This window comes from Phoca vitulina, unplaced genomic scaffold (genome assembly GCF_004348235.1).
Source record: "Phoca vitulina isolate PV1807 unplaced genomic scaffold, GSC_HSeal_1.0 scaffold8, whole genome shotgun sequence".
Lineage (NCBI taxonomy): Eukaryota > Metazoa > Chordata > Mammalia > Carnivora > Phocidae > Phoca > Phoca vitulina.
The window spans coordinates 69342541-69361174 of NW_022589711.1; the positions used below are offsets into that span (position 1 = coordinate 69342541).

An 18634-nucleotide genomic window follows, 5' to 3' on the forward strand; every position below is an offset into this window, starting at 1 on the left:
ACATAACGATGGCTCATCAAGTAGTCCAGTAGAAAACTACCTTGAAAATGGTCTTCTGCCTTTCTGACAGGAAGCTCCTGGAGGCGAACACAGTGGCTGAAGACCCACAAAAATGCAAGGTCAACTCTCTCAGGTCCCATGGCTGAGAACACCACAACTCACCTTAGTCACCACAACACGGGGATGTGACCAGGCAAGCGCGCACCTTTCCACACTATGAGAACTGACCTGTTTCAGGGGAAGATCGAAACTGATGGCCGCAGCTGAAAAGCCAGTGACACCTGTGGGTTCCATTTTTAGTGACTCATTACCATCTCCCCGTCAGAGTTACTTCCCACACTGACTTAAAACTTGAGGGACTGTCTAGTTACAATTATTAACAGAGAAAAGTAGGTAGCTAAACCTCTTGCAGAACTATCAGTAACTTCCAAGTGAATTCTCTGGAACAATGATGCAACATGGATGACAATGAATTCTGGAGAGAGAATCAGCTTCCCTCTGGGCGGTAATAGTTTCTGCTCTCTCTTCCCCATCAGGACCACACCTGCCCTTAGAGACGGGCAGCCGTTAGCCACTGATTAACTATTAGCTCTTCCCATGGTCAACCCCACACACCATTCCCGGTCCCTGCAGAAATACAGGCCAGGTACTCACTGGTCTCTATGCCGCTGCTCTTCCGTTAGTGAGGCCTTGCTCTAAGAAACTTGACAGCAGGACTTGATGCTCTTTCAAAATTTCCCACTCATAGTTTTTATTGGAATGGTGATTAAAAACTGAACAAAAAAATAAAGTATCCCGAGTACTCTAACCAGTGCTGTAATACTATAAAAAAAAAAATATGAAAAGGACACCCAGACATGGATGGGGCCATCTCACTCCAAGCCCTGATTCTCAGACCAGCTGTCAGAGAGGAAACAGGGTGGAGTGCTACTCCTGAACACAACCTTCTTCAAGACTCGGAGTGGTGGCTGTCCCCCTCTCAGGTAGGGATCTGTTCCTCTGTGTACCCTACTGTCCTTCTGCCCTTCCAGCCGCCTGGGCAACAGAGAGGCTTATGGGTGTATGTCTGGTCCGGACGGACGTCCCGGGAGAGAAGAGCTCGGGCTCTGGAGAGGGTTCGGTGTGGGGAGGGGAGTGACTCTAGCAAAACAGCCCCTCCCATTCTGCTGCCCCACCATACTCCACTAGGGCAGATTCTAGAAGGAGTCCCTGTTACGAGGTGTACCTGACTCCAGAGACTACCAGGAGAAGGTTTAAAGGGATAGCCAGAGCCTCACATGCTCATACTTCCTGGAGGGCAGATGTTGTTCTTGGTGCCTTTGATTTTCTTCCTTCAGGAAGTCAAGGCTTGAGTAGCATGGGAATGTGGGATGCAAAAACCAACCCAAGTGAGCTGCCTCAGGAGGACTACTGTCCCTAACCTAGCCCCAGATTTAGAAACACAAACTGTTAGGCTGTTCTGTTAGAGACTTTACTTCTGAAATAGGCAGGAATGAATTGGTTACTACTGCTTCTATTCTCACTGCCAGGAAACCCAACGATACCATTTTTAAATCTTTTTTAGAAGGACCGAAAAGGAGAGGCACAGTATCAAGCAAAGAAGCTACTGGATGGAAAAATTTGAGAAGCATGTGGTTAAGTTTGTTTTATTTATGTCTGTTTAAAAGTACAAGAGGATAGCATTACATTAGCTTTTTCAGCTTTCAGGGTAAACATATTACCTTCCCTATGTCACAGATCCCTCCTAGGACAGTATACAGTGTTGAGGCATTGAGGGTATGCTCCACAAATGCTGAAATATTTAATAAATGAACAGGCCAAACACCAGTGAAAAGGATCCTAAAACATACTCTTATCACAAGGGACAATCCTAAATAAGGAGTTTAGAGAAAGCATCAATGATGTAAATATACATGAGCTAATGGGTAAACTGAGGACTGGAGGGGTCAAGCAGCCCATATAAGACCAGAAACAGAATCCACAGCTCCTCATCTTGGTGTTCTTTCAATTATACCACGGGGGCTCATGGAACTTAAAGGCCAGGGAGCACTTCACAGAGTTTGGGGCCCAGAAGTTTTTCTACAAGGTGAATATTAGGTCACAGAATACAAAAGGATTCCTACGTTGGCAAAAGGCCTATAGTGGGTGAGAGTCCACTAACCTGGAGTCTTTGGTCAATCTCAACAGAGCCAACGCCAGCAGGAATGAGAAGGTGGGAGAGAAGATGAAGAGGACGGGGACGGCTGAAGAATTAAGATGGGAGCAAGGAAAGGATGGAAAGAGAGCAAGCAGGGAAAAGGCAGGAGAAGGCCAAAAATAAACAATTTAACATTGTGTGGTCACTAGTCTATAGTGGGTGCTAATGATTATAAATGGTCATTAGACAAAGCTTCTCCATTTCATTTGTGGCTGTAGCTTATTTCCTCCATGCATCCTGCCAGGGCACTTTTAATCCAAATTCAAAGGGAAGGAGGCCAACAACTCAGTCACCATTACCATTTCCTGTAGCACCTGGGTTTTCCTTGGAGGTTTCCCATTCAAATACTCAACTTCTCTGACCCTACTTAACTTATGAGGTCATGGTCCAAAGCAGCAAAAAAACATAGGAGACACACATGCGTGGGCACGCACACACACATATACACACATGCACGCACACAGCTTGGAGGAGATCTGAAAGGAAAAATGCCTCCTCTTTAGTGGTAAACTCTATCTTGATATAAAACCTCAAGATAGGAGAAAAAACATCAGGCAGGTCAGTGCAACAAACCAACACACACTTAACACTTTCCGTCAAACTCTCACTTGTCCTTTCGGAGGAAGAGGGGATGGTAAGATGTTGCCCTGTGCTCACAGGTCAGCCAGGTTCCTTTCCGGCCTTCTGGACTGCTTATAAAAATCTTTCCACAAGGGCCGTAGGGGTGGTTTCACTTTCCACTTAAACCACCTTAAAATGAAACCCACCTCATCTGTAAAATATCCCGGTCAAGTCTGAGATTTCACCTATCTGTACGTAGGAACTATTTGCAAGGATCCCCGGAACAATAGATCGTTGTCTTGGGTAATTTGGAACTCCAGCTTTCAGATGCAACCCAGATGGGAAAACACACTAATGCAGAAAGCGATGAAGGGCCCCCTTTTTCACATCAAAATTTCATTGTGAGAGTTTCGTCCAATTTCATTTTACATTTGGTGAAAATATTTTTTCCACACTCAACAAGTCACTTTTTGCCTAAGCCTGAATTCTCAATCTTTAAAATCCCCCTAAATTTAAGTCACAAAGACTAGTTAACTTGCATTTCTCCAATTCCACATTTTCTATTCTCGAAATCCTTCGTCTACTTGCTCACTCACAGAAAGATAGAATAGAGCAAGGGTAAATGAGCGAACAGAATTAAAATCTACAGAACAAAAAGTACAGTTCCTTTTTAGAAACGAAAGGCTTCTTTCTGCATCCAGTTATTTCCTGCCTGAGATTCTGTGGGTAGTGTTAGCAAGGCCAGAAATGCACAGGGTCACCATTCAGCACAGAGTGGGCTCGACAATAAGGAGACTTCACCATGGATACCGTCTTAGGGCCTCTGGTGACAGAAGCAGCCAAGGGGGTGCCTGTTTATAGGACGGTCTAGTCCACAGGGTGATCACACATGCCTTTGGGAGAGTGAGGCCTCCAGGCAGGGCTCCAACTTTCCCACAGAGACCGCTCAACAGGGAAACAGCAAAATACATCCATGGCTTCAAAAAGAAGAAACAAATTATACTTCCCAAGCCACACTGTGGTTTACCTTATCAAAACCATCTATGCAGAATGGCCCTGAGCAGTCAAGATAACAAAGCAGTCGATCCTTAATACAAATTGATGGCTGGCTAGGCACTAGGGACTCCACAAGAGATAAGACCCTGCCTTTTCTTTCTGCAGCATTTCTTGCAAATAAGCCAAGTAAATACATTTAATGCAATTTAGTACAATTCATTACACTACTTTAGCCCGTCTCCCTTTTCCACAGTCAATACTATAGGTTTAAATTTTTCACTACTTACGTTCTTTTTTTCCATGTGTTTAGCACATCTTTAAAAAGAATAAAATGGTATTTGTTCAGCAATTTTATTTTTGAAATGGTGTTTTAGATGGATGGATATGAAAATATGCTTACCTCATCCCATTCTAAAAGGTAGTTGGTGATTTTTGAACCATTATCAATTGGTGCCTAAAAAAAGAAAAACAGTAAAATGAGATTAGGGAAAGCAGTTCACAGACAAAACTTAGGAGCCCTCCACTTGGTTCAAATACACTACCCACGCTAGCCCTGTGCTGTCCCCTCGGGTGGGTAACCCTGGTGGCTCCTGCGTTTCCCTGGGAAACATTATCACAAATGAATTTTAATACAATTCAAATGTAGAGAAAGCCCCACTACTAATAAATCATACCCCACAAAGAGCCAAACCTGCTTTCCCCTCTTTACACCCACATGGTGCCCTACTTCCTCTGGGGATAAGACTTTCAAGAGGCACTTTAGGAACAGGGGGAGAAAAAAGGCGGCTGAGAAATGTAGATGCTGCTTGGAGTCCGGTGGGTAAATCTGACTCAGCCAGGTTCAGGGTTAAGAGTATATGTTTTTTGTAACTTCCTCCACACAGTTTTGTTTTTTTTTAAGTGCTTAAGATTAGAAAGCCTTCTGTGCCACTGAGATTTTCCTTTAAAAAAAAAAAAAGAGAGAGAGAGAAAAAAAAGGGAGATCCCCTGGGAGATTACCAGGAGCAATTAGCTCTCTGCATGTTAGCAAAAAGAAGTCTCATCTTTTGCTTTCCTCTTAAAAGCAGGCGGAGATCTACTTCACTGAGAAAATGGGCATTGGGCAACGGGAAGGGGAGTGGAGAACTTTGGAGAAGAGTGCTTTGCAGGGTTAGCCCCGCTAGAAGGGGGTGCTGCCGTGGTTTCCCTCACTGGATGAGGGTAGTAAGATGGAGGGAGGGAGGAGGCAGCTCGAATGAGGACTAGACCAGGTCTCCCCACTGCACAAATGTGTCTGGGCCTGACCACCGCCCCCCAGGAAGGAGCAGGAGCCCCACAAACTGACTTTCCAGCCCCTAGCAAAAGGCAGCCGGGTCCCCAGAACTGCACCTAAAGCCCAGTTCAGCCGTTTGTCAAGTGTGGTCTTTTGTTAGTCACTTGATATCATTGTTTAATTTCATGTTCCGAGAATAAATGATGTGATAAGTAATTGGGAGAATATATATAAATCACCTACTCAACTACTGGGCAACTCAGGAAGCACTTGGGGAACAACAGCTGTTGTTTTATTTTTGTGACTAATAAATCATCAAGGGCTCAGTAAATACTAGTTAAATTTATCAAGAAACTCTTCTCCCTCCTTTCACCGTCTGGGTCACATCACCCCTGAGTCTCAAACCCAGATTTCAGGGGAGTGCTCTATGTTCTACTGAACTGTAGTCTCAGGGTTGTGGGCTCATTTTGGGAGACAGGGATATATATGAAGTTCTAAATAATGGACACAATCGAAGTTTTAGATGAGACTCCATTTCTAAGATAAAAACTATGTTTATGATGTTTATAAATTTCTCTAGAGAAACTGTTCTTTCAGTAGTTTCTTCTAGGATATCCTGCCCCACCACCGAGTTCTTAATTCCTTGAGCGTGGGAGCACTGACTTTGGTTTTTATATTGCCCTATCTCCTACTGCTGACTAACAAGAAGTGAGAAGATCTTGACTCTCTGTGTGTTTGTGGGTTCAAGCACAGGTGGGCAGTCATAGCCCTGTCCCCCTGTCCTCGGGCCCCAAGCCGGTACACTGTGATTAGGAAATCCGTTTTAAGGACATTTAATGAAAAATGAACTGAATCCAGAACTTTTAAGTTTGTACTTGACTTCATGGAATAAGAGTATGTTTCTGATTTACAAAAGGAGAAAGAAAATGTGAACTATTTTCCTCCTAATAAGTAACCTTTTTCTTGAAGACGCTGGTCTGCCTAAGACCTGGATTTCATCCAGGTTTTAAGCTGAGTATGTATCAGTGATTCCCAACTTTAGGTTTATAAGACCCCAGGGTCCCTCTGGTAATCTTAAGAAGATTTCTTATATTTTCCAAACAAAATGAATTTTAATTCTTTCCTTTAAAAAAGATAATGTTCATGTATGTACATGCGCAAATAGAGACCATATTTTAAAATGGATGTGTATCTCCAAGGACTTATGATGACCAGTTGGGTGTTACAACTCTGAAAAGGTAGGGAATCACTGACCTGGATTATCCCTGGAAGCCAGGAAGGAAAATAAAATAGTTCAGATTCTAAGCCAGTCTAAACTTTGCCTTTGCCAAGTAACACACGCCATGTCGGCCAGTGGCTATGAGAACGCAGCTGCCCACACGAGAGGGGTCTCCAGAAGCCCGGGCTTTATTGCTAACGACGGCTCTCAAAGGCCTTTATGAATGCCCTGCATAAATTCAACCTCCTGCACTGGGAACCAAAGGACAAAGTATGTCTTCACGAATACAAGATCTCCCTAGCCATGTTACTTCTTTCACACATTAGCCTATTCCCCAAACACCATAACTCTTTATCTCTATCTCTAGAAATTTCACATCTTAAACTGCATTTAAAATATAAACAAAGAGAAACAATTACTATAGAGATTGATAACAGAATCTGCTATCTTCTTGTGAACACACAACTGTGGCTAATAAGCTAATGATACACCATAAAGACCTCTCTTTGGCAAGAGTTACTTGTAGCCACTAAATTGTATTTTATGAAAACTACTATACAATTCAGACTTTAAAGAATAATGAGTAACCCTAACTGATCTAAGGCCTAATCAGTAAAAGTTAGTTAAGTCTTAATGTAATTAGAACACTTAACATTCTAGGCAGTTTTAAATATTAAACATTTCAGAGTCGCCACTGAAAGAAGCCAATGGAGCCGAAACCAACTTATCTCTAAACCTTTATGAAAACTTTCTACTAAAGTCTTCAGTTCAAACGTTTGTTGAAATGAATGAAACCATTAGAAAGTGATGCAATTCAGGTATCTTAAGTATTCATATCACGTATAACGTATTGCTCATGAACCTAAAAGATTTATCCCTGCAGATCTTCTTTGTATTTCCACCTCCTACTGCTTTGCCCAGTTTTTATAGACATAACAACTTTCAATATCATAATAATTTGTTTCACATAGTTACTATGTAGAAAATCAAACACCATCACCAGACTGGAGTAGTGTTCAATGAAAATGTTTCAAATGGCTCGACGTCAGACTGTGCCCGACACTTTGCAGCTACCCACCTTCCACTGCAAGGTTAGCGAACTTTTGCTCCTGTGTGCCAGCTTCGGTGGGAAGGGACACTCAGGTACACAGCTGTGGGTGGTGAAGCTAACGGGCTCGGAGCAGGATCCCTTTACGGAATTGTACATGGCATATACCCTGAAAGCAAACAAAGACAGTCAGTGGCGGTGGCCCATTGCGGAAGACCAGGGTTTTTATTTCAGGTTTGCGCCAGGGCTTTCCACAGAAGAAAAGAATTTATGTAGTACACACCATGACTCTTTCTCTTACCTACTGGTCTTGTCCTGACCTAACTATGGCCAGCATCTCCAGGGGATAATGACCCAAGCAGGGAATGGGCCTCAACTCCTTCTCTCCTTCCACCAATGGTCAGAACCCTCTGCCCCAATTAAGGCAGGCAGGGTCTACTGACTGGGAAACAATATGCTGAATAAGAAAATATCCCTGCGGCGCCTGGGTGGCGCAGTCAGTTAAGTGCCGACTCCCGACTCCTGCTTTTGGCTCGGGTCGCAATCTCATGGGTCCTGAGATTGAGCGCAGAGTCTGCTTGAGTTTCTCTCTCCCTCTCCCTCTGCTCCTCCAGTCCTCCCCTACCCCCTCTCTTTGAAATAAATAAATAAGAAAGAAAGGGAAAGAAGGAAACGGAGGGAGGGAGGGAGGAAGAGAGAGAGAGAGAGAGAGAAAGAGAGAGAGAGAAACAGGAAGGAAGGAAGGAAGGAAGGAAGGGAGGGAGGGAGAGAGGGAAGGAGAGAGAGAGGAAAGAAAGAAAAGAAAGAAAGAAAAGAAAAGAAAGAAAAGAAAGAAAGAAAGAAAAAAATATCCTTATCCCCAAACTGGTCTTTAAATATACATTGTAAAACCATCAAGCCACTCTCCAGCTGACTTTGTGTGGAAGGAGGCTGAAAGAAGAGTTAAGGGTTGGCTGAAAAGAGACAAGAAGTAGTACTAAGAGTCTACAAACTGGAGAGAGAAGTACAAACAATGGGATCTTTAAACTGTTTCGAACACTGCAGATATTTAGGTAGAAGTATGGATGTTTCACACACAGAAACATGCTTGCTACTGCCAAGTGCATCTCTGACTCAATAAACATAATGTTCAGGTACAGTTTATCCATGTGAACATTTTACTTTTGCACCTGGCGCCGAGATTAAAGCTGTGTACTCTACCATTAAAATGCCTGGCTCAATGCTGAACATATGGGCACAATTTCTCCAGAGAAGCTATGAAGAAAAAGCATATAACATACTACTATAAAATTATACTTCTTTCAAATAGCATAAAATAGGGTTATGTTGATTTTTTACCATCTTCTTTCCTATTTTTCCATTTTTTCCTTAATATTGAGCATTAAAAAAAAAATCCAACTTGAAAATCTACTCTTTTAAAAAGACAACAAAGAAACTTTTGCTGCCTAAAAGAGATGCAAGGATTAAGCTAATCAGAGTTGGTAAATAAATCAAACACTTAATTCTTGAGGTCCCACTAAAGATAGAAGAAAACTCAGAATTGAAAGGGGAAGTAAGCTTCCCAAAGCTACACAGCTAGAAAGTTGCCTCAACTGAACACAGTCGTGGAAATCTAACCTCTATACTCTACTGCCTACTGTCCTTACTCATCCCCAAATTAACGCTTCTCTGAACACCCACAATCCATCTCCCCTCACTCCACCCAATGAACATAAACAATGGCTAGAGATAACAACATTATGGAAAACAGGACCTAATTAGGTATGGGACTTGCAAGGTCCTTTCTCAAAGTCTATCACAAAGAATTTATGGAGGTCACGCATGTTAAAAGTACTAATGCCTAGTTCCATCTTAAAAGATAAGACGCATATTTACTGGATATTTGACCTGTTTGCCTTATGTCCACCACGACATCTGATCCAAACAAAGGATACTTACTAGGATCTCTTCACCCAACCTAATGAAAAGAAATGTCCCTTTTTGCATTCACTGTAAGTAGGCACATGATATTATAAAAGTCAATGGTAGTTTTGGCAAGATCATTTCCATGTATCAGGACAGGCTCACTAGGAGTTAAATTACTTAAAATGAATCACAGAACATTCCAGACATGGGCAGGGTTCCTGCCTAAATTTTAATAGATTGGTTGGATTCTACAGCTGGTGGCTCATGGGTTACATCTGGCCCAAGGGGGGGAAAAAAAAAATCACAGCCACCTATGCATGAATGGAAGGACATAGGCAATGATCGGTACAGAAAGAGATAAGCAGACATCACGCACTCCTAATGAAAGATAATGCCACTATCTATAAAACCTTTGCCAGAAAAACTAAACCTGTATTGGATTAAGCCTCTTTGCCACGAAACACAAAGAGAATATATTAAGCAAAACAGGGATGCAATCAGCCTAATTCATACTGCTGAAAATTCTATGGGATAAAAAAAAAAAAAAAATTATTCCAACAAATAAATTGCAAAGGGACAAAAAAGAAAGGGAGGGAAACCTACAGATGAAAAGAAATTTATGAGATACCAGCCGAACGGAATATTCAGACCATGTCTGAATTTCAATTACAACAAACTGAAGAAACAAAGCCTTCATTTTTAGGACAGTTGAGGAAATGGAAACAGTCCCTGAATTTTAAAGACATGAAAGAATTATCCTTTTTGCTTATTTTGGATGGGCATGTGATGATGGTAATGTGGTGCAGAGATGAAATATTATGATGTCTGGACTTCACAGCTGTGTGGGCAGGAGGAGTAGGTGGGGGCAGCAAGGAAATGAGAAGTTGGGCAATGGGTCTATGAGAATCCATTACTGTCTACTTCTGATTGTATCTGAAATTTTCTGAAATAAAAAGTTAAACATCAAGCCAACACTTAAAGTTCTGGAGATCTCTCGTTTAGAAAAATGAACCTCTGGTTTCTCTTAGAAGTTAGAGAAAAACTTAGAAGTTCTTAGAAGTTCTACCAACAAAACTGCATACTTGCATGGTAGTAACCAGATAGAGAGGTGGGGCAGGTGCTGTCCAGCTCAAGTCCTCACCACTTCCTGCTGTTTCCTCAGCACGGAGATGGCTTCTCAGCTGCCTTGGACCCAGCTCTTGACCCACTTAGGTTCCTAGGAGGAATTTCACTTCACAGTCACTGGGCATGTGTTTACAAATTCAACTATTCAGGTTGACTGGGTCCTGAATGTTCACACACAGTCAGCCCCCAAATCTACATGGCAAATAGAGCAGAGGAAAGGAAGCAGGGACAAGGGCCTACAAAGGGCTGGCTGAGTGTGGTGAGTTATCTGCGGAGATCTGGACTCAGTCAAGTGCACTCTTGCTCTTTAATGAGATTCTGGGAGTCATAAAATCCACATTTATTAAGCTAGAGAGACAGGAGTGACTGAAGCTCCTGATAGCCAGGTTGGCAGGATGACTGCTGATGGGAGGAACAGGAGATCCTGGCGACAGAATAAAAATTTGAGGTCGTTGAAGATGGACAGTTGTACAAGCCACAAGGAGTTATTTTTCTTGTCTTTCAACTCAAAGAATGTAATAGTTTAAATCAGGACTCAGTGCTTTGCACTTGTAAAAGTCTGTCCACAAAGGAAATGAGATCCATTTTATATGGCAATGTAAACGTGCTGCATATCATATCTAAAAGCTGACATAATATCTAAGTATACCACGATTATATCCGTCAATTAAAGTTGTTCAGTAAATAGATAGCAACTAACTGTTCCCTTTTTAGCAGGAACTTTTACAGAAAAGTCTCTGGAAATGACACTTTATTTTTAAGAACATTGTAATAATGTCTTTCATAGGATGGTGATGTGTTTCTCTAAGTATCATCATGTGAAAGGAGGATCAGTTTCTTGGGTTAAACAAATCAGCAAACAGTTCAGTTCCTTTTGCATTTATCCCAGCCAAGAAGAATACGTTTTTCTAATGATACGATTAATCTTGTGTTGGGTTTTCACATTTGTTTCAGTTTAAATACTGACTAAATGCTTATGAAACAGGTGCTCCTAAAATTTCAGAAATTCGCCCCCAACTTCCTCCAGCATATCTGTGACGTGGTAGGAGCCACGGTTTCTAGTCAATAACACCTATTTCATAATTCTGTACTGAGATGGTCAACCCTATTTTTGGAAATACTTCATCATGTAATTTTTCTGAGAAATGTTATTACGTGATATCATTTCTGGACAATTTCTTTGCCAAACTGTTAATGCCAATGACTGGAAAACTGCTTCAAAGTTTGTCATGAAATTGCTACCCATTCCATCACTCAAATTCCTGATTATCCCATCATTGTTCTTGACTTCCACAATAAAACGGTTAGTTCAATGTCAGTATTAATTCTAAAACTACCAATTAGGAATATGGTATTTTTGTGTATCTCGTATAAATCAATGAATATAAATGTTTATGTATATAAACTTATATACTTACATTACAAGTATTATAAAATAGTTATTCATGTATGATGTATGAACTGGATTTTTCTCATTTCTCCCTCTTCAACATATAATCACACACACACACACACACACCACACACAATCTTTCTGTCTCTGTCTTCCTCTCTCTCACACACACATACAAACAAGATTCTCTATTGGTGCCTTTATACAATAAATAATACAATGCCCTATATGGAAGCACTGAATATTAAATACACTTTGGTAATTACAAATTGATTTCTTTTCAACATTCAACCAACATTAAAACACAAAAAGCAATTTGTGTTAGAACTTGGTAACAAATATAAAAGTGATGACTTTAGTAAGAATCTAACCCAAGACCCAACACCTAAATTTTTCAAATTAACATAATAGGAGTATTATTTTCCTCAATCACTAGGAGGAGAAAAAAAAAAAAAGGCTGAATAGTTAGATGTGCAGAAATTAAACACAAAAACTCATAGCAAAAAATGAGTAAGAAAAAAAATCTTTAAAACCTAACATGTCTCAATATACAATTTTCCATGTGGAATTTGGCCTAAATGGCGTGGCAAGTGCCAATCTAAACAGCTACAGAGGCATGACCGGTAGCACTGTCTGGAGGATTCCCGATCCCAGTGGGCTGACAGGCAGAGGTCACGAGCTATCCTGCCCAGGAAGTGAGGCTAGCTAAGCACCAGTCAATGACAGCATCCATGATCAAGAGGCTGCTACTTAAAAAAAAGGGGTTTTTTTGTTGTTTTTTTTTAAGATTTTATTTATTTATTTGACAGAGAGAGACACAGTGAGAGAGGGAACATAAGCAGGGGGAGTAGGAGAGGGAGGAGCAGGCTTCCCCGCGGAGCAGGGAGCCCAATGCGGGGCTCGATCACAGGACCCTGGGATCATGACCTGAGCTGAAGGCAGACGCTTAACGACTGAGCCACCCCAGCACACCCCCCCCCCCCCACCAAAAAAAGGTTTGTACATCTGATTGGTGAACTCAGGCAATACTCACTAACAGGAGGGAGAAAAAGAGTTGAAAATAGGAAAAAGCACTGAATGAAGATATGGAACGATCTGAATGAAGGGGATGGAATCAGAGTGGCAAAATCAAAGGCAACAAGAAATGTAAGAAAAGAAGCCCGAGACAGGACTTTAGTATATGACATGAAAAAGAAACCCTTCACTCTACTGAAGGTGGTGCAGGGAGGCTTCTGCAGGCCTTCATCGAAACGTGCAGTGTTAGGAACTGGAAGGAGAAGGTAGCCTGCTTGGAACTGCTGAAAGAACTCTCTCGTTTCCATCATTGGCTCTACAGATTTGCACCAGGGTGACACTTTCTAATTGGTAACACACAAATAAATAAAAATGGCAATGAATGTAATTGCTTATTTTGCAGCCATCCAGTAATGGAATTCTCCTGCAGCTTCTATTACGGAAACTTAGTGAGATAATTATTTCCATCCAGCCTTTTGAGGCATTAGAGGTGACTGTTAAATTTAAAATTATACTTGAGTCTACTGTGTTTGATACGAGCTTACTTCCTGGAACTAAGACGTTGTGAATGTTAACTCAGCTACATCATAAAAAGAGATTTTGCTTTTTTTTTCCCAGTGCCAAGTATGACATATCTTTATCCCAATAAAATAGTAAGTGATATGGTCGAACCATACACAGGCTTTGAACCTGTGTCATGAAGTCTTTTTTATCGTCAGAGCGTGGAAACACCGCAACATCTTGGAAAAACAAAACAGAACAAACAGAAACAACACTTATACACTTTACAGATTTAGAATAGGTTTGCACATATGCTTCATTTGTTCTCACACCATCTTCCTGAGGCTGGTATCCTTATTCTCATTTTATAAATGAGAAAACAAGGTTATTTAAGTTTAAATGGCTTGCCTAAGCACACACCCTTACTAAGTGACTGGGCCATCAACCCCCAAGTCCAAGCTCTGTCCCCTACTGTCACGCTGCCTCACCAAAGCAATTCAAGGCAGTGGAAGCTAAATCTAAGCAGGAGTTGCAAGCACTTCGATTCTTCTCTAGCTTGAAAAAGGAAAGACTGTATAAGGTGAGAGAGTGAATGATCTATAAGAACTGGGGACCAGGCAGGGAAAAAGGAAAATCTGGACTGTAGACAATTTTATTAGGAGAGAATTTTTTTTAAATACTAAGAGAGATTATGACCAAAAAGAGGAGAATTTTCTAACTCTCTGGCAAGCAGAGAAAGAGACCACATAACGGTAGTGCCTTAGGCTGGTGTGTGGTGTTGCACTGGTGTGATGTATATCACAAGAGTGGGGTCCCCGATGTGTCAGGGGAAAGTCTGGATCCAAAGCCTCTAGAGAGTAACTACCTCATGTTCCTATTCCTCTTGGGGCATCCATTGATTATTCCTTTTATCTGCCTGGGAGTTCAAGATGCTTACAAGACGTGGCAGTAAAAACAACCAATGAGCCAATGTTATCAGAATTTACCCTTTGTGAGATGAGTTAAAAAGAAATGAAGGGAAACAACAGATTTGAATGGCAAATCAAGGGCAGACTCCCGAAGACATTTAAGTTCTTTAAAAAGACATTGTTAGCTCATGAATGAGCAGGAAATTAATAAAGTAAACCTTTATAAAGCAATAACAATCAACTGTTAAAAGATGGAGAGAAAAGGAAATATATGTTAACAATGACTAACGTGGAACATTTACATGGCTCCCTATATGGTGGTACATTTTCTGGTTCGTTGTTAAATCAACCATTTGAAAGAATAAAGTATTTCTATTATCATCTCAGTTTCACAAATTACACCCATTTTTTTGTTTGTACAGACTGTGAAAAGTTCAATATGCTTGGGCTGAAGCTAACTGATTCAAAATCCAAATGTTTTGATTTAAACAGGAAGAGAGAGTTGCAACAGAGTTCTATGCAATACAACAACCAAGCAGATAAGCATGTTGAGACTGAATATAAAACACCCTGCTCTTTTACATATGGCTTTAAACTTAGTTTTAAACACTTATGTGGCTAATAAGGCATTATAATCTGAACACATCCCTACTTCCCTACCTTTGTTATAGAGAAAATTGTGGCCTTGATTCTATGTGATTAAGCATGGTTAAAATAGTCAGTTCACAGCAGAACCAGACTAGAACTCAAGCTGCCTCATAATTAATATATGTTCCTCCTGTTAGGTTATGTTCCCTCCACTCCATCATGAAAGAACCTTTGGAAAGTATAATAAAGAATGTGTGCTTGATGTTGCAACTGTACTACACACTTTGATGCACACATGCATAAATGAAGAATGAAGACAGAATCCACTGTTGTGTATTCTTTTAGATAAAATTACAATTTCTGGTCAGCTTATAAATTAAATAAAATTTTAAGTTAAAATTTAAATTTAAAAAATGTTACGGATCACATTCAGAGACCTGTCTATTTGCAAATGGATATGTGAATGTATCTTAAAATGATTAGATGAGCTCTGTAAAAGTTCCTGTAATACTCTCCTCTTCACAAGTCTATGGTTGGCTGGGTTTCTTCCTAAAATGAGCTAGCTCTGCTTTTATAGTAGTCACAGCAGAGATCCCAGAAAAAATCACAATAGCGATATCAGACTATGTATCGGATTATATGGATTCACTGGTTTGCCGAGTTGGGTTAATTCTTATCAGAGATAATTTGATATTTGCATTACTTGTTTCATTTCAAAACCTACTGTCTTTTAAGGCCCAAAGGTGTTCTTGCAACATGGCAAGACTTATTCATTTGTGCTGAATATACAGTTTATATGTAAAGGGCTTTAACAAACAACTGATACACCTATGGCAAAGTATTCATTTCTTTTACAGAAAGGAAATATTATATGTGAAACCATATAGTCAACAGATCTTTATAAAAGTTATCTTATTTTTTTTTTTAATATTTTATTTATTTATTTGTCAGAGAGCAAGAGAGAGAGAGCAACAAGCAGAGGGAGAAGCAGGCTCCCCACTGAGCAGGGAGCCTGATGCAGGACTCGATCCCAGAACCCCGGGATCATGACCTGAGCTGAAGGCAGACACTTAACCGACTGAGCCACCCAGGAATCCCTATGAAAGTTATTTTAAAAATCATTTAAAAAAATTCAGTTCAGCGTATCATCTGTTTTTCTATGACCAGAAGCCTTACTGTGTACTCCCCAATCACTATGCTCTCAAGTGCACAGCACTAATGCGTGGCCAATGAGCTAAGGTATTACAACTTTTGGTTAGGCAAGTGCCCTTACCCAAAAACTTTTGAAAAGGAGCACATGATTTCTTTCAGCAATCTGAATTATCCAACATAGGTCAGGTCTCAGATCCTAACTCACCTCACATGATAATCAGTCGCTGGTCTGAGATCTTTCAGGTTACATTCTAATTCTTCTCCACTGCAAAGAAAAATCATCTATTAGTCAATGATACCAGTTTCAACAGTTAAGACAGGTTTGGGATTTGGGTCTCATAGTCATGTAGGGCAATGATTCCAGAACTCCTGTGTGTGATTCCACCATAAACCAGAAATAAACTTGCCTATCTGGTATTATTACCCTTCTGGACTAGAAAATTAGATTCTTTTGAATGATGTCATCCTAGATCGGGAAAATGGCAAGATTAACTTACTAATGAAGTTTCAAAAGGTCTTATCAGTTCTTCAAAGTAAATACATAAAAACAAATAAGCAAGGAAATTAAATAGAGAGATAAATATAAGTGTAAAATAACTATACCAGCTGTCAACTGAAGGTAGCTCTCAGATTCACCTTGGCAGGAACCCCAAATGCTTCAACTTCTCAGCTCTCTTGAAGAAATCTCAGTGTGCTTCCCTCACATATCCATACTAATACCTCTCTGATATATACACATACAAATCAATTCTCTCTTACATAAAACAAAACCACTTATATGATCAGAAGTTGCAAATGCAACTCAGCTTAATCATGAGGCAATGGCCAACATAAAATAAGGAATGTTCCATTAAAAGTTTTTAAAAGATGAGGGGTGGGGATCTGACTGTATTCCTCAAAAAACGTCAGGGCCACAAAAGACAAATACTGTGTTAGTGTTCCAAATTACAGGTGAAAGACATATGTCCACGAACTGTAATATCTGACCCTGGACAGGATTCTGTCCTAGAGGGGGAGAAAAATGCTCTAAGACAGTATTTAATGAACTGATAAACCTGGAATGTGGACGGTGACTACATCAAAGTATTTTATCAATGTACATTCATGAAGTTGGTAACTGCACTGCGGCTATGTAAGAAAATATCCTTATTCCTGGGAAGTATACTGAAGTATTTAGCAGTAAAAGGCCATGCCATAGACAACTAATGGGGAAAAAATACAGGTTGGGAGGAGATAAAAATAAGAGAGACAGAATAACTCCAATAGTAAACCAAAGAAGAGAAAAAGGTAACTAATAGGCGAAATCTGGGTCACTTCCTTGATCTCTTTATTTCTGCAACATTTTATAAGTCGGAAATTATTTCAAACAAAATACTTTTTTAAAGTTTCAAACTGTAAGCCAGCGTCCACACAGTGCCTACAGTTCTTGTTTGACCTGCACTGTACCCTTCATGTGTCTTTGAATTTGCTGAATGAGTTTGACGTTAGGAAGGCTTACATAACAATTCAGATTTCCAGTATTTCTTGGCAAAAAACAAAACAAAACAAAATCCAAAGACATCGGCACCTCTACGCCTGCATTCCCCTATGGCAACAACCTAGTTTAGGTGAGTGGCGGTTGCCGCTTTCAGAGGAAGACAGGAGTGCTCCTGTACACCTCACCCCCAACCTTCCTCCTCTCCTCACTTCTGTCAGCGGCCCAGCCCCTCTGGGCATGCGAGGTTAGCTTCTACCACCAGCAGTCATCCTGCCCCGACAGACATTGTTTCTTGACGCGGCTGGGGCAAATGGTGCTCTGTGTTTCTTTGCCAATTTGGACTTCTCGAATAGAACCAAATGGTTGGGAGCTGGAGTAAGGAGTTAGGATTTTATTCTAAGTAAAATGGGGAATCACCTCAGTGTCCTCACCCGGGAGTGAGCCGGTGTGACCTGGTTTCTGTGGTGTGGGACAATCCCTTACCTTGTGGGCTAAACTTATTTAAGAAAGCCTTGGGCTGAAATGCTTTCAAGGAATCTTTACTACAGGCTAGAAAACTCGGGTGGACGGTAAGAATTAGAATGAAATGGAAGGAAACCATAATGTAGAATTTCAAAAAAACAGACTAGAAAATGGTCTGGGTCTAAAAAGAGGTAATCAATCATGTAAGTGCATGACTGACATATAGAAAATCTCAAAGTCATGCTCACTTTTTACCCGATAGGCGTTAATGGAAATTTTTCTTTAGTACTATACTGACAAGCTGACATAACCAAGTGATAGCTCATCAACACCAAATAGCTCTACAAAAGTCATTTCTGATTGGTAATTACTCTGGACAAAAATAACTCTTGCAATTATCACTAATTCTTAAAATGAACTATTTAAAGGAAAGTTTGCAAGGCCTCTAAATTTTTCCTGTTTCTGATTTTCCTTAATGACTCCAATTTCACTGTGCGGCAGCGGAGAAAACACATGGAGATACAGGCTACCTGTAAATTATCTTGTACTTTCCGTCCCGTCCTTTGTCAGATAAGGCGACCTCATAGCTGTAGGGGAAAGAAAGACCGCTGTGGGGTCCACATGAAAGTCCAACAGGGGGAGCCCAGGACAGCACTACCGCTCTTGCCTGAATATTAGAAACCTGAGGAAAAACAAACACAGACAAAATTATCCAAATCCATTTTTATATACATCAGATACTACATCTTGCAGTAACATTTTTGTGATGATGAGTAGTGGCCCAAGACGGGCTCGGGAGTTAATGTAAGGTACACAGTTTTAATTACGATGCAAAAA

At 40.6% G+C, this 18634-nt stretch overlaps 1 protein-coding gene across 5 annotated transcripts in view; it reads right to left on the reverse strand.

Moving 5' to 3' along the window:
* FNDC3B (fibronectin type III domain containing 3B) overlaps positions 1-18634 on the reverse strand; it is a 336841-nt gene that overhangs the window by 70310 nt on the left and 247897 nt on the right. For all 5 annotated transcript variants that reach the window (XM_032407203.1, XM_032407205.1, XM_032407207.1 and 2 more), the window contains 4 exons: positions 18328-18479; positions 16064-16123; positions 7304-7442; positions 4155-4208 (listed from right to left, as the gene is read on the reverse strand). In XM_032407203.1, the coding sequence (XP_032263094.1) occupies positions 4155-4208; positions 7304-7442; positions 16064-16123; positions 18328-18479 (405 nt within the window). The remainder of the gene's footprint in view (positions 1-4154; positions 4209-7303; positions 7443-16063; positions 16124-18327; positions 18480-18634) is intronic.